General features: G+C 38.9%; 1 protein-coding gene and 1 long non-coding RNA gene across 2 annotated transcripts in view; both read right to left on the bottom strand.

Moving 5' to 3' along the window:
• The window catches only part of LOC139192840 (uncharacterized), a 63,941-nt gene that overhangs the window by 23,745 nt on the left and 17,674 nt on the right, over positions 1–22,522 (bottom strand). The window lies entirely within an intron of this gene.
• On the bottom strand, positions 5,555–10,032 carry LOC103423196 (probable LRR receptor-like serine/threonine-protein kinase At2g23950). The gene is made up of 11 exons (XM_070815479.1): positions 9,352–10,032; positions 9,064–9,196; positions 8,900–8,971; positions 8,610–8,753; positions 8,412–8,483; positions 8,172–8,231; positions 7,980–8,080; positions 7,729–7,860; positions 7,290–7,634; positions 6,530–6,909; positions 5,555–6,272 (listed from the first exon to the last, which is right to left on the bottom strand). Exons 1-11 carry the CDS (start codon positions 9,428–9,430, stop codon positions 5,874–5,876), a joined length of 1,917 nt encoding a protein of 638 aa, XP_070671580.1. The 5' UTR covers positions 9,431–10,032; the 3' UTR covers positions 5,555–5,873.

The raw sequence follows: 22,522 nt of genomic DNA, 5'->3' as shown, positions 1-22,522 counted from the left end.
TATGAGATTCTATTGAGGATTGAGGCCTTAGAGAACATGCCTAGTGAAAGTGAGGATAAGGAAGGAAAGAATGGGGGCCAGAGAAGAGATGACAAAGGAAAAGGGCAAGCCTTTCAGAGACCCCGCAAGACTCAGAACTTTAAGAAGAGTGGTGGCAGTTCCAGATCTTCTAGTGGAGGATTGAGTACTAATATGTAGAGGAGAGGTGGTAGATTCATTGGAGGTCCGAGGTTCCAGAGACAAAGAGATTTTGGTGGTTTAGGTGGATCTGGTGCTCCCTTATGCCGCAGGTGTAATAATCGACATTTTGGGGAATGTAGGAGAGGCAGCAACAGATGTTTTACTTGTGGACAAATGGGTCATAGGGCTACTCAATGCCCTCAGAGTCAGCAGAGACCCCAGCAGCTTTTCTTCCCACCACCTGCACCTACCAAGCACATTTCAGAATCTGGTGGTTATACTCAAACAGGATGAGGAGGTGCCTACCACTACCAGGGCGATGCCGCTCCCTACATCTCAGGACAGCAGTAGTATTCTCAAGATCCTCAGTATCAGAGTGGATACCCTCAGTACCAGGGAGGATCTATATCTTATCAGCCTCATTCAGCCGAATGATCTCAGTGGTATCAAGGGGGACAGCCCCAGCAGGGAGAGATTGCTGCTAGTAGTGCAGGATCTTCGAGGCAGTCGGGTCAGCAGAGGCAAGGACGTGGTATTCATGCCAACAAAGGTCGCAGTGGACGACAGCAGAGTCAGGGGCGTATCCACAACATGTCACTGCAAGATGCCCAGAATAATCCAGATTTAATCATGGGTATGTTAAATATTCTTGGTCATTTTGCTAGAGTGTTGATTGATTGTGGTGCTACACATTCTGTTATTTCTCATACATTTGCTCAAGTGACGCAACCTCATCCTACACCCCTAGGATATAATTTAGAATTTTCTATGCTTAGAGGGGATAGCTGTTTTGTGGATCGGGTACATCCAGGATGTCCAGTGATAGTAGAGGGTATTATTATGCCGGCTAATCTTATGCCGTTGGATATTATGGATTTTGATGTGATTTTGGGCACTGATTGGTTGCACTATAATCGTGCCAAGATATATTGTTATGGGAAGACAGTCACATTTCATTGTCCTGGATTACCTGAAGTTACATTTGTAGGAAAGCTTAGTGGGGTGAGGCATGGTATTATTTCAGCCATGAAAGTAAAGAGATTGTTGTCGAAAGGTTGTCAGGGATATTTGGCTTAGCAGTGTGGAGGATGTTCATGTTGTCAGATATTTTCTGGATGTATTCCCTGAGGATTTGCCTGGATTGCTGCTAGATAGAGAGATGGAGTTTGTTATTGATTTGCTTCCAGGTACGAATCTTATATCCTTGACTCCTTACATAATGGCTCCTGCTGAATTAAGAGAATTGAAAGTGCAATTGCAAGAGTTAGTGGATAAAGGTTTTATTCAGCATAGTACTTCACCTTAGGGAGCTCCAGTTTTATTTGTGAAGAAGAAAGATGGAACTTTGAGGCTGTACATCGATTACAGGCAATTGAATAGGGTAACCATTAAAAACCGTTATCCATTGCCTCATATAGATGATTTATTTGATCAACTCAGAGGTGCCTGCATATTTTCTAAGATTGACTTGAGGTTGGGATACTACCAGCTGAAGATTAAAAATGAAGATGTCCCTAAAACCGAATTCAGAACTCAATATGGTCATTATGAGTTTCTTATGATGCCATTCGGGTTAACTAATGCACCTGCAGCTTTTACAGATTTGATGAATCGAGTATTTCAGCCATATTTGGACAAGTTTGTTATTGTCTTCATTAACGATATCCTGGTATACTCTAAGTCTAAGGTTGAGCATGCTAGACATCTGAAGTTGGTGTTGAGCAGTTTGAGGGAACACCAACTATATGCTAAGTTTAGCAAATGTGAATTTTGATTGGATCAAGTGGCATTCTTGGGACATGTCTTTTCTGCTCAAGGCATTCAAGTGGATTCTCAGAAAGTGGCAACTGTGGAGAATTGGGAGTAACCTCGAACCGTCACCGAGGTATGGAGTTTTCATGGCTTAGCAGGCTGTTATAGACGGTTTGTTAAGGATTTTCAGTGATTGCCTTGCCACTGACGAGGTTGACTCGAAAGGATGTTAAGTTTGAGTGGGATAGTAAATGGGAGCGAAGTTTCCAGCAGCTGAAGTACTATCTCACCCATGCACCTGTTCTAGCACTTCCAGATGATAGCGGTAATTATGAGGTCTATAGTGATGCTTCTCTGAATGGTTTGGGTTGTGTATTGATGCAACATGGTGGAGTAATTGCTTGTGCTTCGAGACAGTTGAAACCTCATGAGAAAAATTACCCTACACATGACTTGGAGTTAACAGCTATCATCTTTGCCTTAAAGATTTGGAGACATTATCTTTATGGTGAGAAATGTAAGATCTTCACAGATCATAAAAGTCTTCAGTATCTATTTACTCAGAGAGATCTTAATCTTCGTCAGCGGAGATGGATTGAGTTACTTAGTGACTATGATTGCACGATTGAGTACCATCCTGGTTGTGCAAATGCAGTGGCTGATGCACTTAGCAGGAAGACTCCAGCCAGACTTAATGCCATCTATGATTGTCATGTTCCTCTTTTAGCAGATTTGAGGTCCACTGGAGTGGAGCTAGGAGTGGAAGATCGAGGAGAAGCCTTGCTTGCTAATTTCCAGGTTAGGCCAGTTTTAATTGATCGTGTGCTTAAGGCCCATATGATTGATGAGGAGACCCAGGAAATAATTCAAGCAAGGAATCAAGGCAAAAAGAAAGATTTAGAGATTCGAGAAACTGATGGCATGCTTATGCAGGAAAGTAGAATGTATATGCCGAATAATGCAGAATTAAAGAAAGAAATTTTGGATGAAGCACATATTTCGGCATATGCGATGCATCCAGGAGGCACTAAGATGTATCATACCATTGGACCATTTTACTATTGGCCAGGTATGAAAAGAGAAATTGCCGAATATGTGAGCAGGTGTGCCATTTGCCAATAGGTTAAAGCTGAAAGAAAGAAACCGTTTGGGTTGATGCAGCCACTTCCCATTCCGCAGTGGAAATGGGAAAATATTACTATGGATTTTGTATACAAGCTTCCTCGCACACAGAATGGTTATGACATTATTTTGTTATCATTGATGTGAAAATACTAAAATGCCCTCGAGCGTTTGTGGCATCGTGGGACTAGGTGTGGTTGTGGTTGAAGACCAATGTATTAAGTCCCTACTAATTTCGACCCAATTGGAAGTAAGAAATTTTTTTGTTGTGATTGGTGTACACTTTGGGACCACACACTCACACCCATACCATTTTCTTTCTCCTCTCTCCCGTACTCTTTCTCTCAGACTCACTCTCTCTCTCTCTCTTCCCTCTCCTCCGTACAGACAAGGTCGAACCAAGCCAAATCATTACAGATTGAAGAAGAAATTGGTACCATTGTGTTTGTGAAGACCATATGAGTACAAAGGTACCCATTTCAGGTAAGAACTCGTTCGATTTCACGTTGAAAACTCAAGCTCCGAGTTGAGCACTATTCATGAACTTTCGAATGGTTGTATTTTAGGACAATCCAAGCTCATAGCGACCTTAGTGAGGTCCCAAGGAAGCTCGGAGTGCTTCGTTTGAAGGTTTTGGAAGTCAAGATCATAAGGTTCGAAGGTGGCCGATTTTGGTGAGATTTTTCCGACGTGTTTTCGAAGGATTTGAGGCTTCAAAGAGGTATAACCTTCTTCCTCTTGAAATTTGTGACATTTGGGTGAAGATTGCGTAGAAAATGGTGCAAAAACGAGAGAGAAATGGGCAGTTGCAGGTCTGCCCAGAATCTGGCGCCGGTGGCACTATTCCGGCATCTGGAAGTTGAAGGTGATGCGCGTGAGGGAGCGTGATGCCGTGCCCTCCCCGGTGCGTGAGGGCGCATGAGTTATAGGAAATTTTTTCTAAAAATATCACGATGTTCGTGAAGTTGTGTAGGTCACGTTGGTATATTTAAATACCCAAATTGAGCAATGTATGAGAAGTTATTAGTTAGTTTTGTATATGTGCTTTAAAATAACATTTTTATAGTTAATTCACATATAGGTGAGGCTTATCCCGAGGACGAGCGTATCCACGAATGACTCGGGGGTTACGACCCGTCGACATATCAGTGAGCGGACTTTTGTTTTCTATATATATGTATATACTTGATATATTTCCCATAAATGTGTTTTAAATGAAAGTATGCTTTGAAATAATATGCCAAATGCCTTTATATTCTGAATATGCATTTCATGGTTACATATATATGTAATTGTGGTGTTGTGGTGGCATAGGTAAGTGCAGGTAAGTTATGTTTGGTCTAGGTGAACTACGAACAACTTGATCCCTGTTTAGGGTACGTAGGCAGTCTAACGAGAGGTTAGGTGCAGCCATTCAATAAATGAGATGAACATGTTGATTGTCTATATGAGATATGATTAAGAAACGATGAGCTCATAAACCTGCACCCATCTCCCGCACCATATGCTCACATTGGATCCAATTTAGGTGCATAGTCTTGTCGTACATACCACTATAGGTGGTTCCGACTCGTAGTTGACTAACTATTTATCGCACAGCTAGCATGAGGGCGTAGCATTGAGCATAACTATATCACACCCAACCTTGTCGTACAGACCATTTTAGTGGTTCCGACTTATGTGCAGTATATTGCCGTATAGGTCATAGAAGTGACTCCGGCTAGATTGAGTTTGAGCTATGAATTCAGCCGTACATACTACCTCAGGGGTTCTGGCTATCATATCATATTTCTATGAATTTATTCTTACATGAATTGCTTACTCTGTTATGTCTTGGCATGGCTTATATACATGTGAATATGATTACGTAAAGCATGATTTGATTTGATGTATGTTCATATTCGTTTATGTATATATTTGTATCTTGATTTTGGAAAAATTATACATGTTTTATAGTGAGGGGCTAGATATGTTGATAAATGAAATGATTTTGTAAAACATTTGTTTTTGCCCACTCACGTTTTCTGTTTTGCACCCCTCCAGGTTCTAAGTAAGATTGTTGTTGGTGGCTCGGGATCTTCGGCAATTCTGACCTATTTGAATAATAGTAGGACATTCTTGGTACTGTGTAACTAGTACTTGTCCTACTAGGCTACACCTAAACTTTATGCTCTGATTATGAGTGTTTACTGTGTAACTCCTATCACTTTCTGTTTAGTAATGCACACTAGTAATCTGGTTTTTAATTATTCGTATAATTGATATCTTTACCGCTTCCGCACTGTGCACATGGCTACGTCACTCTCACATGGCTACGTCACTCTCACGTGACAGTCAACATGCCTTGACCTCGGTCGGGGTGTGTCAATTTATCATGCGTATTTTTACTTAACTATAGTTATTTTTTTTCAAAATTCAAATAAGTACATTTAATGTAAAAATTAAGTAGAGTAAATAAACAATTACACGTGATAAATAATTATGTATATTATGGGCACTCTTTGAACAATCATGAGCAAAAATGCTCCTTTTTAAATTTTTTATTGGTGACTTGAACAAATTGGGCCCCATTTCTACTTGCTATAAGCCGGTTACCGGTTCTTACCAGCTTTCAACTTTCCAGACTTTTACAACCGTTAGATTTGCATCTACGGATCCCAGCCCTCCATTTTCCGGACAATTGAAGAAAAATCCAGCAATAAAACGGCATACTTACATAACTCACAACTAGAGTTAGAAAGTTGATCTCACACAGACAGAACCACCTATTTTAGTTTTAAAGAATGCATGAAAAAAAAAAAAACTCTATATTGTTTCTTCTATCTTGGACCAGAGAGTTCCATGGCATAGGAATCCAAAGAATTCTCATCCTCATCCTCGTCTATCCAAGCGCTGAACATGCTTCCGCGATCGCGTTCATTTCCATCGTGTTTTGAATGAATGCCATCAGTGTGACTGCTGCTTTTGTTACTGTTGTGACTCTGAAAGCGATCCATGCTGGAATTACTTTGATTATGTGATGCTGCCCACTTCTCCGCTAGCCCATCGCCTTCGAGCATCCTCACCACTTCCGACATCTTGGGGCGGTGGGCTGGTAGGTACTGAGTGCACAGGAGAGCCACTTGCAGCATTTCCCCCACCTCAATCCGGTCGTAATTGTTTCCCAGCTCTCTGTCTACCAAAACTTCCACCTTCTTTTCTTGCTGTATTTTCTTCACCTGTGACCAGTCGCATGGATATAAATTGTTCTCATTAGCTCTAAACATTCAACCATTAAGGGCCTTCAAATAGTTGGCTCGAGCAACATTAATAACACTTGTTTCTTTGAATAATAACGACACAGGAAGGTATGAAACTGCTTATCCATCTCTCACTATGTGATTTGGGACACCAAATCGATAAATGTAACTAATAAAAACAAATGAGGAATGCAGAAAACACGTCCATAGCCCATCTAAGTAACAGAAAAACTTACCCACTCAAGAATGGCTCCTTTCTGATTAACTGTTTTCCCAAACTCAAGAGCTCTCATTCCAGTTATGAGCTCTATCAAGAGAATTCCAAATCCAAAAACATCAGTTTTTTCAGATGATTGACCAGTGGAAAGGTATTCAGGTGCAATATGCCCAACAGTGCCACGGACAGCAGTGGTGACATGAGAGTCAGCATGGTCAAGGAGCTTCGCAAGACCAAAATCGCCAACAATAGCCTCACAGTAGTCATCCAGGAGCACATTTGCAGCCTTTACATCCCTGTGTATAATCTTTGGATCGCATTGCTCGTGTAGATACAGAAGACCTCTTGCAGCTCCAATTGCAATCCTCTTCCTTGTGTTCCAATCTAGTGCTGGTTTTCCTGTTGTAAACAGAATAATTTATCAGGACTTCATTAAGGTGGATGGTGGCCTTTGCCTTCATTCTACTAAAGTAAATTTGATGAACAGCCCCTTTTTCAAACAAGAAACATTTTAAGAAGTCTTCAAACAATTTACACAGTATGAATAATCATGAGGCAAATGTAATCATTCTCTCTCAGACCGACTTGGAATTTTCAGATGTCACCAAGTTTTAAATGTATCTACTGTTGACAGTACCATCCACACATAATCCCAATAATCCAATTAATGAACGTATTTAAGGCAAGTGCACTTTGAAAACCCGAGTACACCGGCAACTTATGAAGGAAATCAAAGCAACCAAGGAAAATCTTAAAAAGTAGGTCACAGGGCTTCCAACCTCTGAGCCTGGCGGCTACACTGCCATTAGACATGTAAGGGTACACCAGAAGCCTCTCGCTAAAGGTAGCACAAAATCCAATCAGCCGAAGCAAATTGCGATGCACTGCTAGGCTTATCATCTCCAATTCAGTCCGAAATTGTGATTCCCCAGCTGTTCCTGTGACATCCTTGAGACGTTTCACTGCCACCATAGTCCCATCTGGTAGCTTTCCCTTGTAGACATTGCCAAAACCTCCAGCCCCAAGTATGTGTTTGGAGCTAAAATTGTCTGTTGCAAGTTGAAGTTGTTTGAAAGTAAAGCTTCTGAGGTTGCCCAAGCTCACAATCCCCTCTTCTTGAATGTCTGCAGTAAAGGTAAGAATCCATTTGAAATAAGTTATCTATTTTCATTTTTTACATTGTTGATTAATTAACTGGGATCATATGATGTTACTGACCACTGATGTTCAAAATGGATTGGGTTTTTTGCTTCTTCCTGTGCCAGAGTATTCCAAGCAATAGGACTATGACAAGCACACAACTGAGGCTGAGCCCGAGTGCAATTGCTACAGTCTTGGAGTTATGTTTTCCTTACAAGAGGAAAAAGGGGAACAATTAGAGACAACGACATATATACGCACACGCGCGAGCACACACATATATACATATGGGTTTTATAGCGTAAAAATGGAAAGTTAAATGGGTTTACCAGGTGATGTTTTGAGAGATAATGAAAGAGGGACGGGAGTAGCTGATCCAGAGCATCCTTCAGTGGAGCTGCTTGCGCAAATTAGCGGATTCCCTACAACACTAGTGTATAAAAATGCAAAACAAATCAGTAAAGCACAAAGAATAAGAATAAAACAAGGACCAGAGAGAGATAGAGAGATAGAAGGCATACTTAAAAGTTCTGGCTGGGAATTTGGGTATTGGACCACTGAGATTGTTATAAGACAAGTCCCTGATGACCCAATTTATAGTAAACACAAGAACAAACACCCATTCATCAGATATTCAGAAATTACTCAACATGTTGCAAACATGTTCCAATTTTCAAGAACCAAAGACGACGTAAAATTAAAGAACAAACAAACAAACAACAAACAAACAAACAAACAAACACAGTAATAATAATACTCACAAGAAAGCAAGGTCGGGGATTTTGGCTAAAGACACGGGAAAAGGCCCAGACAAGCTATTGTTGTTCAGCCTCCTGCTCTCATTACACGACACACGACAAAAACAACAACATTGGAGGTTGCTATTGCTAAACAAGACAACTCCGTTTCACTTAACAACAAATTAAGACATGAATTAACACTAATTAATCAAAACTTACAGGTATTGGAGAGTGTTCAAGTGAGCCAGAGAGTCGGGGACAAGACCAGAAAATCGGTTGTTGGAGAGATCCAAGGTTTGAAGCTTGGGCAGCGTACCCAGCTCCGAGGGCAGTTTCCCACATATATTGTTGTTCTGCAGCAACCTTCAATTGCCACAGTCAAAAATTAAAATAACAAATAAATAATATTTATATATATGTGTGTGTGTGTGTGTGTGTGTGTTCAGAACAGAAGAAAATTAAAATAAAAAGAGAAGAGAAAATGGAAAGAGGTGAATCAAAGAAGTTACACTTGTCGAAGATTAGTGAGATTTGCAAAAGCCCCGGACAGAGTTCCAGACAGAGACTGGCTTGGAGCTCCCCTACAAAGTACAAACAAAATCAAATAACACAACGAATAACCCATTAAAATAAATAAAATTAGAAGAAAAAGAGAAATGAATTAGCGAGTTACAGGCCAATGACGAGATTATCAGGGGAGCAGGTGATCATAGCCCAGCTACAAGGGTCCACTGAGTCCTCATCCCAGTTGTTTAACACCCCATGCGGATCATTCAAACCTACCCTTAAGCTTATCAAAGCCTCCACTGCAACCAAGTTTTCAAAACTTTCAAATTAGAAATTAAATTAAATTAAAAACCCCGATCCCAAAACAAGAAGAAAAACCATATTCCGAAACTTTTTTTTTAATATATTTAAAATAAGGCAACAAAACGAAGAAAGTGGGAAGAGGGTGTTTTACCTTCATGGTTGCGAGGCTCATAGGAGAGGCAGAGGGAACAAGAAGAGAGAAAGAAGATCAAGAGCTTGAGAGGAAGCATTATTATATTATGAAGTATTATCAATGGAGGTAGAATTGGAATTTAGAGATGATGATGAACATGATTCTTCAAATTAACAAACACTCTCTTCCCACACTCTCTCTCTCTCTCTCTCTCTCTCTCTCTCTTCTTTCAGAGTTTTCAGTCTCTCTCTGCCTTTTTCTTTTTCAGTCTTTCACCACCCTTTACCTTTTCCCTCTCTTCTCTCTCACTTTACAAATATTCAGGCCAAAATAAAAGAAAAAGAAACGGAGAGGCTTAGCTCTTTTTCTCCTCCTTTTTTTCTATAAAAAAAAAGATAAATAAATAAAATTGTGAGAGAGACAGAGAGAGGGGGTGGGGATAAATTACGTGGGCGACAGACAGCAGTTGTCAGGGGAAGGGTGTGAGTGTTGTGTTGTGCAGAAACTGAGATGTGTGTGAGAGAGTGTGGGATTGTACGAGCAGCAGCAAGGAGTTGGCAAGCGACTGGACTGGACTGGACTGGAGAGACTGGAGACTGGACTGGACAAGGAGTAGGAGTATAGGACTAGGACTCTGACTGGCTGGCTTATTTTTTGCTTGTTCCAGACAAAAAGCACAGAGATAATGAGACGGGGGTCATCAAAGACCAGATCAAATTACCAAATTTGGAGGTTTGAGATTTGGATTGGTTACTTGCGACAGAGGGTTCAACCGTTCCAGCTCATAATTTATGAAGAGTGCTACTAGACCCACCCCAGTGTCCTATTTTCTCACCCACATGATAATCCCACCCACCATAGAAAATTAAAAAAGTAAAATGTTATTTCCCCACCCACCATTATTCCCAAAATAACCATAATATATATTTTTTTAAATAACTCTGATATATCTTTAAATAATATTATAAATAAATAAATAAAAATATAAAAAATGAAAGAAAATGCAAGACCTAAGACCTAAGACCTAAGACGTAGACATTCATCATCTCCTTCACACCTAATGCCGCAAAAACCCCGGATCCCCAAACCACTCTTCTTCCTCCTTTTTTTTTGTCAAAACCGCAGATCTCACACCCAATTCTCTTTTTTCTCTATTGAAGTTTCTTGCCTTCATCCAGCACACGCCCATTCCTTCCTCCAACCTTTCCGTCGATTCTAATCCAAATCTTTCCCAACCTCTTTCCACCAAAGATATCACACCCCACCCACCATTATTTATTTATTATTTTAGTATTGAATTAAATAGGGGTTTAAGAGTCTTCTTTTAAAAGGATAAATATGTTATTAACATTTTCATTAAATGGTGGGTGGGGAAATAAGACACCGGGGTGGGAATATCATCACTCTTTATGAAATACTTATGAATTTTGAATTACGAAGGCCCGCTACTACCAGCTACATGCCCATTTCAAATCAACTTTAGAGCATTTTAGGAGTAGTACTGCTACATTTATTATCTAATTGTATTATCACATCTCTCTAACAAGGGTAGAATCTGCCAATGCACGTGATTTTCATTTTTATTATAAAGATGATACAAATAGATAGTAAGGATAATATTTTTGCATCATTTAGCAAGATATCAAATAGGCTTTTTATATTAGCACCCAAAAAATTGTTCAATGCACCATACATTACAATTTAATATTAAATAACTTATTTATCCTACTATGCAATAATAATTTTGACCTTGTTAGATTAAAATAAATAAATAAAAAATTCTATATACAAGTAAACAGGAAGTGTTAGGCGTAAGATATAAAAGTAAACACTCCTACTCATAGCATATAAAGTCTATGTACACTCCTACTCATAGTCATGGGTTTTATGAATTGTTTTTAACACCCCATATGAACAATTGAATACTCATGCAAGCTATTAACACTTTAAAGTAGGCATGCATTCAAAAACAATTCATAAAACCCATGACTTTCAAAGCCTAGTATATGGTGAACCAAAATAAACTCTTTAACAACATTAAAGATAAGTAAAGATTTAGAGTTTCTTTACCCTTGGAGCTCATCCTTGTTTACACAAGGGATTCACCCAAGTGGAGGGCCTTCAAGTCACCTCCAAGCTCCTTGGATCCTCCTTGTGTTTTCCTCCCTTTAGTGCTCCTTTGAAGATTTGAGGAAATGATGATATGTTCTCCAAAACACCAAAAGTTTGATGTCTCTAAGTCTCTTCACCAAGGATGTATCTTGTGAAGATGATATGGATGACTTAGGGAAGAAGAGATTGCTAGATGTCCCTCCCCTTAGTGGCCGGCCTCTTGGAAGAAAAATGAGAGAAAATGTTTCACCCAATTTCAACAAGAAAACCCTTAATGAAAATAAAGCTATAAAGTTGAATTTATACTTCATTACAAGTGAGTGGCAAACTTGTAATTAATCCAAGTTTGCCATATTCACCCTAATGGCCGGCCTTCCTTTGTTATTGGGCTAATTTGCCCATTTTGTTTTAGTTGTCATACAACTTAAACATAATGGGCCTTGTGGACCAAAACGCTTTTGGGCCCCGAAACCCAAAACCAACATATAAGCCCAATACGAACATTTCGTATAATTAATTAACTATTTAATTAATCTTGACCATTCTTCAATTAAACCATTTAATTGCTTATCCATTTCATTTGATTTCTTCACATACATCCTTACTCGGTGTACGATCCATTAGGTTCCAATTAACGAGGCAGTGTGCGATTGTTACTCTTAACGATCGATTGTGAATTGAAACCACATTTCAATTCTCCCTTTATTGATTAGTGTTTGCTAACCATTAGGGCTTCCACAAACCATGAGTGACGCCTAGCAGCATATCATGGTTACCCAAGCTAAGTAAAATTGGTTGGAGAACCTATCCAGTTACAACTACAATGCAATACGGTCCTTCTCTAATACAATACTCTTAATCACATTGTTTAAGTGATAATTTGTTTCATGTCTACTATCCAATGTGATACTTTCCTATATGATTCCCTTGAATATGATTTGGAACAAACTTCCTAAGTCATATTCATTTGTTTTGGCCAAAGACTTTAGAATCATATCTTAGAGTATTCTCCTTCCACCATGGAAGGTTAGAGATCCCTTGTTGTGCATTCATATGCCTACATGACTAGATAGCTTGACCCCAACAATGCCGTGGACACTCCGAGGGAATGCCGTTGACATGATTAAAGATCAAGGACCTAACCATTAGACATCTATGATGCCTCAGGTCAAAAGACTACTTTGCATATTGCAACTTTAGAGTTCATACATGACATGTATGTTCGAACTCTCTTTTGATCGTAGTTCAGTGTACTCGATTACTCTTTCGAGCACCTATGTGTTTGTCTTAGTGTCCAACACCAAATGACTTGAGACTAGTCATACTCACGCTTGAGTCAACATAACACATACTAACCTTAGCGGATTGTCAATGCCCAATTGGCAATCCTATGGCTAGGAACGTTTTAGGAATGAACATAAGAGAATGGTCTCGATAATCTAAGTCACTTAGATCACTTGTCTCTTAGATCAAATACATCCCTTGGATTCCCTTATTGCTTAAACACATGATACAATAAATAGTGATTAACAATAAGCTTTGCCCTCCATTAAACATATAAAAGTTTAATACATTAAGTATTCCAAAAAGCTATTACATCAAATGAGTGGCTTTGTGGGCATACTTCCAACAATCTCCCACTTGCACTCAAAGCCATCCTCCCATGTATCTAATACCCATCTTATCCATATGACGGTCAAGCTGGATTTGAGACATTGGCTTTGTCAGTGGATCTGCTACGTTATCGGCTGAAGCAACTTTGAGGATGTTGACTTTCCCCTCGGCAGCATATATTCTAATGATATTAAAACGTCTATCAAAATGCTTGTTCTTTTGATGTGCCCTGGGTTCCTTGGCTTAAGCTATCGCCCCACTATTATCACAGTACAAAGTTACTGGTGATGTAATGGTTGGAACCACCCCAAGTTCAGTGATGAACTTCTTCATCCAGAACGCTTCTTTGCCGGCTTCAGCTGCAGCGACATATTCAGCCTCTGTTGTGGAATCAGCAATTACACTTTGTTTCTTGCTCTTCCAACTTACAGCCCCACCATTCAGAGTGAATACATATCCGGAGTTGGAACTTCTATCATCGACGTCAGATTGGAAATCTGCGTCTGTATAGGCTTCCACTCGCAACTCTGCCGCTCCTCCATATACGAGGAACATGTCCTTAGTTCTTCTCAAGTATTTAAGGATCGTCTTGACAACGATATCGACTAGTAATGCTCACAGCATATGCGATATCAGGCTTTGTGCATATCATGGCATACATGAGACTTCCTATGGCGGAGGCATAAGGAACAACACTCATTTGCCGTATCTCTTCAGGAGTCTTAGGTTCCATGGACTTAGAAAGGTGAATTCCATGTCTTACAGGAAGAAAACCTTTCTTAGATTGTTCCATCTGGAACCTACTTAGCACCTTATCAATGTACATAGATTGGGATAATCCAATTAATTTTCTGGATCTATCACGATAGAGCTTTATCCCAAGTACATAAGATGCATCTCCCAAATCTTTCATGTGGAAGGTTTTGGACAACCACACTTTTACAGAAGAAAGTACTGCAGTGTCATTCCCGAATAGTAATATGTCATCTACATATAACACTAGGAATACAACTGCATCCCCAACGACCTTTTGATAAACACAATTGTCGTCTTCGTTTTGAGTAAAACCAAACGTTTTGATTTCAGTGTCGAAACGAATGTTCCAGCTCCTGGAGGCTTGCTTAAGTCCATAAATGGACCTTTGAAGCTTGCATACCTTAGTCTTTTCAGACTTGGACACGAAACCTTCGGGTTGAGTCATATAGAGCTCTTCCTCTAGGTAGCCGTTCAGAAAGGCCGTTTTCACGTCCATTTGCCAGATCTCATAATCATGGTACGCAGCTATAGCAAGCAAAATCCGAATGGACTTAATCATGGCTACAGGAGAGAAGGTTTCTTCATAGTCAATCCCTTCTATTTGCCTGTAACCCTTGGCTACTAATCTAGCCTTATAAGTCTCCACGTTCCCATCAACGCCTATCTTCCTCTTGAAGACCCATTTGTTTCCAACAGGTACAATACCTTCTGGAGGGTCTACAAGAGTCCAGACCTGATTTTGATACATGGAATCCATCTCGGATTTCATGGCCTCTTGCCATCTCTTTGAATCAATGTCGGACATTGCTTCAGTGTAGTCTCTAGGGTCCTCCTTTGTGTCATTGTCACCTAGAAGGTACAATTCCGCAAAGTCATTGTCTAAGCCATACCTCTTAGGTGGCTTACTAACCCGTTCAGATCTACGTGGAGCTAGGGGTTCAGGAATAGGGTTGTCTACTTGTCGAGTGCTGGTTTGTGGTTCATCATTAATCTCATTAATTTCTTTCAATTCTATCTTGCTAGTTCTATTAAGAACGAATTCATCCTCCATGAATATAGCATTTCTGGCGACAAAGACTTTCTGGTCGTCAGGGTGATAGAATTCGTATCCATAAGTCTGTTTAGGATACCCCACAAAATAGCATTTAACGGATCTCGCTTCAAGCTTTCCAGCATCTTGTTTCTTAACATATGCTGGACAACCCCAAATATTAAGATGTTTAAGACTTGGCTTCTTCCCATACCATATCTCATATGGTGTTTGTGGAACAGATTTAGAGGGCACTGCATTTAGCAAATAAGTTGCTGTGTGTAGTGCATATCCCCAGAATGATATTGGTAGATCAACGGAACTCATCATAGAACGAACCATGTTCATCAAGGTTCGGTTTCTCCTCTCAGAAACTTCGTTATGTTGAGGAGTTCCTGGTGGAGTCCACTGTGATACAATTCCACACTCTTTGAGATAATCTAGGAACTCGTTACTCAGATAGTCACCCCCTCGATCCGATCTTAGGGTCTTTATCTGTTTCCCAGTTTGCTTCTCAACTTCATTCTTGAATTCTTTGAACCTTTCAAAGGATTCTGACTTGTACTTCATAAGATACACATAGCCAAACCGAGAGTGATCGTCGGTGAATGTGATATAGTAGGAGAAGCCTCATCTCGACGTAGTAGACATAGGTCCACATACGTCAGTGTGGATTAACCCTAGAATTTCAGTGGCACGCTCTCATTTTCCAGTAAATGGAGATTTGGTCATCTTCCCTTTCAAGCAACATTCACAAGTACCCATCCGGTCATTACCTAATGGGCGGATATATCCGTCTTTCGACATCTTGCGAATCTTATCAAGGTTCACATGTCCAAGTTTAAGATGCCACATCTTTTCTTGGTTAACTTCTTCTCTAGCCCTTTTGGGTTTTGAGGTATTCCCGCTTTCAATACAGTGTGTCCCACTATTCGTCTCTAGGTGAAAAAGTCCCTCTATCATATTACCATGAGAATACGACCGTTCAAGTATAAAGTGCAACTCATTTTGTCAAACAATACTGAGTGCCCATCTCGTAAAAGCTTAGAGATAGAAATCAAATTCTTTATACATGAAGGAAAATATAAACAATTTTTAAGTTCCAGGACTTCCCCAGAGGGTAGGTTAAGCATGTAGGTGCCTATTGCTTTTGCAGAGATTTTAGTGCCGTTCCCAACTCACACAACCATCTCCCCATTGCGCAGTGATCTGCTCCCTGCTAGTCCCTGCAACGTATTGCAAATATGTTGACTAGCGCCTGAATCAAATATCCAGGAATTGGAGCTCACTGTAAAAGCACTCTCTATGACAGAAATAGTCTCTTCAAAAGTTTGTGTCATAAGGCTCGCAATGTGCACCCTGTATTTCTTCTTCCAACGTTCATCCTTTCCACAATGAAAGCATGTTCCTTTGGATTTCTTTGCCTTCTTCTTATGCAACCTTTTCCTTGTGTTTGCATTCTCACTCCCACTGTCCCTTTTGAAACCTTTTTCAAATTTACAGCACATGTCAATCATCTATTTCAAAGAATGATCGAATCTATTCACTTTATAGTTTACAATAAACTTAGTGAAATCATCCGAGAGAGATGCAAGGAAAAAGTCTTGGGCCATTTTCCCATCGATGGAAGTTCCTAAACTTTTAAGATCTTTAAATATCTTTTCCATCTTTTGTCCATGTTTATGGACCGATGCCCCCTTTGCCATTTTGGCATTCATTAGACTACAAACATTTGAGAATCGTACATTACTAGTCTCAATGTCATGCATCTTATGCAAACTTTCAACCATGGCACAAGAAGTGTTCATGTGCTTATGTAGCTTCATAAGCTCCTCACTAAGTGAAGTGAGGATTAAGCATTTGGCTTGTAAGTCATCCTCATAGTGTCTAACATAATTTTGACACTCCTCATTTGAAGCTAGTTTCGTAGGAGGTACATGAGGAGGGGATTGCTTAAGCACATACAATATGTCTTTCACCTTTGAGACATTCTCAATATGGCGATACCAAGCAAGGAAACGTTGGCCCTTAAGGCCCCTTTTGTCAAGTATAATGGTGGGTATAATTTTAGGCATGTCGTTCACTACATAACATAACAGAAATCGTATTAGATTGTTTGTTTAAAACTATTTGATTGGGTCTTCGAATCAAATAGTACCACCCACTATTTTTGGCAAATTCCACATCCCTCAATAGAATTCGAGAGTTATATTGAACTCTTAGCGGGGTATGGGAGACTCATCATTACCAAGCCCACCTCAGAATTATATCATGTTGGTTAGCAAAAATAATGATGAGAGAATAACGCATTATTCATTTACAACTCTTGTAATTACCCATCTTGTTTGGCCTCTAGAGAATGATTACCTCAGAATTATATCATGTTGGCACCATTGCACTTAGTTAAGTCATTCCCACCATGCTTAGTTTATGTAGAGGTTCAAGCACAACCTCAGAATTATATCATGTTGGTCATACTCGTTGTCGACACTCACCTCATCATATGTTTATGGGTTCCTCCTGGATATAAGCACATACTTTGAACTTCCCCATTATAGGGTGAAGCCGGTGCATGAGTCACAGACGATTGGATCCCACCATGGTGAAAGGCCTACGAAGAGATATTCAAAACATCTCTCGCTTATCAACTTAATATCCATTTTGAGGGAGTAGTGTTGGGCTACATCAAAACATTTTAATCTCATTAAAAGAACTTGGGCCTATCACAACCATTGGTCCAAGTTTAATATGAATTTAGTAGTTTATAATACTCCCACTATTTCGAAGAAATAAGTGAGACTATATGGAACTACTAACGAATGCATTGCATCCTCATATGGACTATATAGTCATATTAGGTTTTAGGATGATTATGAACCAATTAATTTGATCCAACACGAGCCTTGTGTTGGACCTTGGGTTTAAGGTAGATAGTTGTTGATTTTAGTTACGCGTTTAATCCAATTAAACCGTTATTTCCCATTGGGCGTTGGACCCAACTATTCCATTTTGCATACATATAAACAAAAGGAATACATGAAATAATAAGAAGGGCTTATGCCCTTTTACAACACAAATCAAATGATGGACTTATGTCCATTTACAACAAATTGAATTAATCAAATTACATTCAAATCTACACTACTAAAACCCAAACATTCATAATGTAAATCGGCCAATCACATAGCTCAATTATCGTGGCCATTGGTTCATAATCACCCTTTTCTCAATTAATCACATTAACTAAGAAAGCAACTTAAACAATTGGTTTTTGGATCCATAGAATTGATTTAAATGGAACTAAATGAAATGAAAATCCAATTCTCATTAAAGAGACAAAACAATTTTGTTCTCATCCTTTTGGGCCAAAAGGAAACTATGACCACAACAATTGGGCCATAATGCAAATACAAAAACTTTTGGGGTCACTTTGTAAAAACACAATAGTCCACAACTTCATGTAATTACAACCAGATCCCAAAATTTTATTAATGTAAAAACATCATTAAAGGATCAAAACAATTTGTCCTTTAGCGTTTTAGGGCCTTAACGTAAAAACGTAAACTTTTGGGCCAAAGTGCAAATACACAAAAGTATCAAAACTTTATGTAATTGCATAAAAGACCCCAAAAGTACCCCCACTAGGGGGTGGCCGGTTTTGGAGTGTGAATGAGTGTGAAAGGGTTTTATGCAACTTGATTTTGGTGGGTGAGGTAAAGGTGAAATTGATGGTTTGTAAGAAAATGTTTTGTAAAATATTTATGAGTTTAGACAAACATTAAAGCCAAAATTAATGTTTCACCAATAACTTTCACCCATCAAAATTAAACCAAAACTTTATGAAAAACATAAAACTTTTGAATCAAAACTTCAAACCTTTTTGTTCTTGGCAAGAACTTCAAGAACATTTGAAGAACACCATGAAAACTCATAATAGCTCCATGAATGTTTTCATTCACCAAAACTCAATTTTTCACCACTCAAAAGAGGGCTAATATCCTAGGGTACTTAGGGGTTCCAAAAGTCACCTTAAAACCATTTTAACAAGACAAACATGAACCCAAAAAGTCACCCTAAGGATTTGGCCGAATTTCCCAAAATACATGGCACCAAATTTTGGTTCCAATATTCATGCTTAAATGAAATACATCTACAACATTTGAGATGCTAAATTTTCTAGCAAAATTTATATATTCAAAAAATTTATATATTCAAAAGCAAGAATAAAGCTTGTAACATTTACAACATTTAAATCACAAATCATGAAAATCACAAAACCCAAAAGGATTCACCATAAACTAGGCCTAGGCTCTGATACCACTTGAAGGAAAATTTTTGTCCTAGCTAAGAACAAGTATGAACAATTGAATACTCATGCAAGCTATTAACACTTTAAAGTAGGCATGCATTAAAAAACAATTCATAAAACCCATGACTTTCAAAGCCTAGTATATGGTGAACCAAAATAAACTCTTTAACAACATTAAAGATAAGTAAAGATTTAGAGTTTCTTTACCCTTGGAGCTCATCCTTGTTTACACAAGGGATTCACCCAAGTGGAGGGCCTTCAAGTCACCTCCAAGCTCCTTGGATCCTCCTTGTGTTTTCCTCCCTTTAGTGCTCCTTTGAAGATTTGAGGAAATGATGATATGTTCTCCAAAACACCAAAAGTTTGATGTCTCTAAGTCTCTTCACCAAGGATGTATCTTGTGAAGATGATATGGATGACTTAGGGAAGAAGAGATTGCTAGATGTCCCTCCCCTTAGTGGCCGGCCTCTTGGAAGAAAAAGGAGAGAAAATGTTTCACCCAATTTCAACAAGAAAACCCTTAATGAAAATAAAGCTATAAAGTTGAATTTATACTTCATTACAAGTGAGTGGCAAACTTGTAATTAATCCAAGTTTGCCATATTCACCCTAATGGCCGGCCTTCCTTTGTTATTGGGCTAATTTGCCCATTTTGTTTTAGTTGTCATACAACTTAAACATAATGGGCCTTGTGGACCAAAACGCTTTTGGGCCCCGAAACCCAAAATCAACATATAAGCCCAATACGAACATTTCGTATAATTAATTAACTATTTAATTAATCTTGACCATTCTTCAATTAAACCATTTAATTGCTTATCCATTTCATTTGATTTCTTCACATACATCCTTACTCGGTGTACGATCCATTAGGTTCCAATTAACGAGGCAGTGTGCGATTGTTACTCTTAACGATCGATTGTGAATTGAAACCACATTTCAATTCTCCCTTTATTGATTAGTGTTTGCTAACCATTAGGGCTTCCACAAACCATGAGTGACGCCTAGCAGCATATCATGGTTACCCAAGCTAAGTAGAATTGGTTGGAGAACCTATCCAGTTACAACTACAATGCAATACGGTCCTTCTCTAATACAATACTCTTAATCACATTGTTTAAGTGATAGTTTGTTTCATGTCTACTATCCAATGTGATACTTTCCTATATGATTCCCTTGAATATGATTTGGAACAAACTTCCTAAGTCATATTCATTTGCTTTGGCCAAAGACTTTAGAATCATATCTTAGAGTATTCTCCTTCCACCATGGAAGGTTAGAGATCCCTTGTTGTGCATTCATATGCCTACATGACTAGATAGCTTGACCCCAACAATGCCGTGGACACTCCGAGGGAATGCCGTTGACATGATTAAAGATCAAGGACCTAACCATTAGACATCTATGATGCCTCAGGTCAAAGGACTACTTTGCATATTGCAACTTTAGAGTTCATACATGACATGTATGTTCGAACTCTCTTTTGATCGTAGTTCAGTGTACTCGATTACTCTTTCGAGCACCTATGTGTTTGTCTTAGTGTCCAACACCAAATGACTTGAGACTAGTCATACTCACGCTTGAGTCAACATAACACATACTAACCTTAGCGGATTGTCAATGCCCAATTGGCAATCCTATGGCTAGGAACGTTTTAGGAATGAACATAAGAGAATGGTCTCGATAATCTAAGTCACTTAGATCACTTGTCTCTTAGATCAAATACATCCCTTGGATTCCCTTATTGCTTAAACACATGATACAATAAATAGTGATTAACAATAAGCTTTGCCCTCCATTAAACATATAAAAGTTTAATACATTAAGTATTCCAAAAAGCTATTACATCAAATGAGTGGCTTTGTGGGCATACTTCCAACAGTAAGCCCAAATCTCTTTTCCATAAGACAGGTAAATAAGTGTTGCACTTCTGGAAATGTTACTATTCCCTCATTGAAGAATAATGCACTGACTTAGTAAGCCAATCAACTATCACCCAAATTTCCATCGTAATATTTTCTCATTTCCACCTTGGAACGAGAAGTGGCTGCATTAATCCAAAAATTTCTTCCTTTTTGCTTTAACTTGTCGACAATTGGTACATTTGCTAACATATTTAGCAATTTCTCTTTTCATACCCGACCAATAATAAAATGGTTGAATGGTATGATACATTTTAGTACCTCTAGGATGCATCGCATAAGCTAAATTATGTGCTTCATTCAAAATTGCTTTCTTAATTCCACATCATTAAGCACACACATCTCGTTCCCTTGCATAAGCATGTCACCTGATTCTCTAACTCTGAGGTCTTTCTTTTTCCCGTCAATTCTTACCCCGATTAATTCTTGAATTTCGTCATCAATCCTCTGGGTATCGAGTATACGATCCACTACAATTGGCTTGACCTATAAATTAGTCAATAAAGCTTCTTCTCGTTCTTTCACCTTAAGCTTCACTCCAGAAGATCTCAAGTCCGCAAGAAGAGAAACATGGCCAGCATAACAAACACTAATTCTCACCATAAATATAGTGTCTCCATTATTTCAAGAATTGATGATGGTTGTTAATTCCAAGTCATGAGTAGGGTAAGTCTTTTCATAAGGTTTCAATTGCCATGAAGCATAAGCAACCATCCTATCATGTTGTATCAACACACATCCAAGACTATTCAACGAGGCGTCACTGTAGACCACAAAATCATCACTATCATCTAGGGGTGTTAAAATCGGCGTATAAATGAAATAATACTTCAGTTGCTGACAACTTTGATTACAATTTTCATGCCACTCAAACTTAACCTCTTCTTCGTCAACTCGTAAATGGCAAAGCAATGACTGAAAAATTCTTAACAACCGTCTATAGTAGCCTGCTAAGCCAAGAAAGCTCCGTACCTCACTCACGGTTCACGCTTGTTCCCAATTCTCCACCGCTGCTACCTTTTAAGGATCCACCTGAATACCTTGAACAGATATCACACACCCCAAAAATGTCACTTGATTCATCCAACATTGGCATTTACTAAACTTGGTATACAACCGATGTTCTCTCAATTTCCTTAATACCAAGTTAAAATGTCGAACATGGTCCGCTTTCGACTTAGAATATACTCGAATATCGCCAATGAAAACAATAACAACTTGTCTATTGCTGGAATACTTGATTCATCAAACCCATACAAGCAGCAAGCACATTTGTCATTCCGCATGACGTCACCAAAAACTCATAAAGACCACAACGAGTCCTGAAATTAATCTTAGGAACATCCTCACTGCTACACTTCAACTGATAATAACCAGACCTTAAATCAACCTTTGAAAATACATAGGCACCTCGAAGCTGATTAAACCAACCATCCATGCAAGGTA

The sequence above is a fragment of the Malus domestica genome, chromosome 16, assembly GCF_042453785.1.
Source record: "Malus domestica chromosome 16, GDT2T_hap1".
NCBI classification, from domain to species: Eukaryota; Viridiplantae; Streptophyta; class Magnoliopsida; order Rosales; family Rosaceae; genus Malus; species Malus domestica.
The sequence above is the reverse complement of the archived record's forward strand: the minus strand, read 5'-3'. Positions and strand labels throughout refer to the sequence as shown.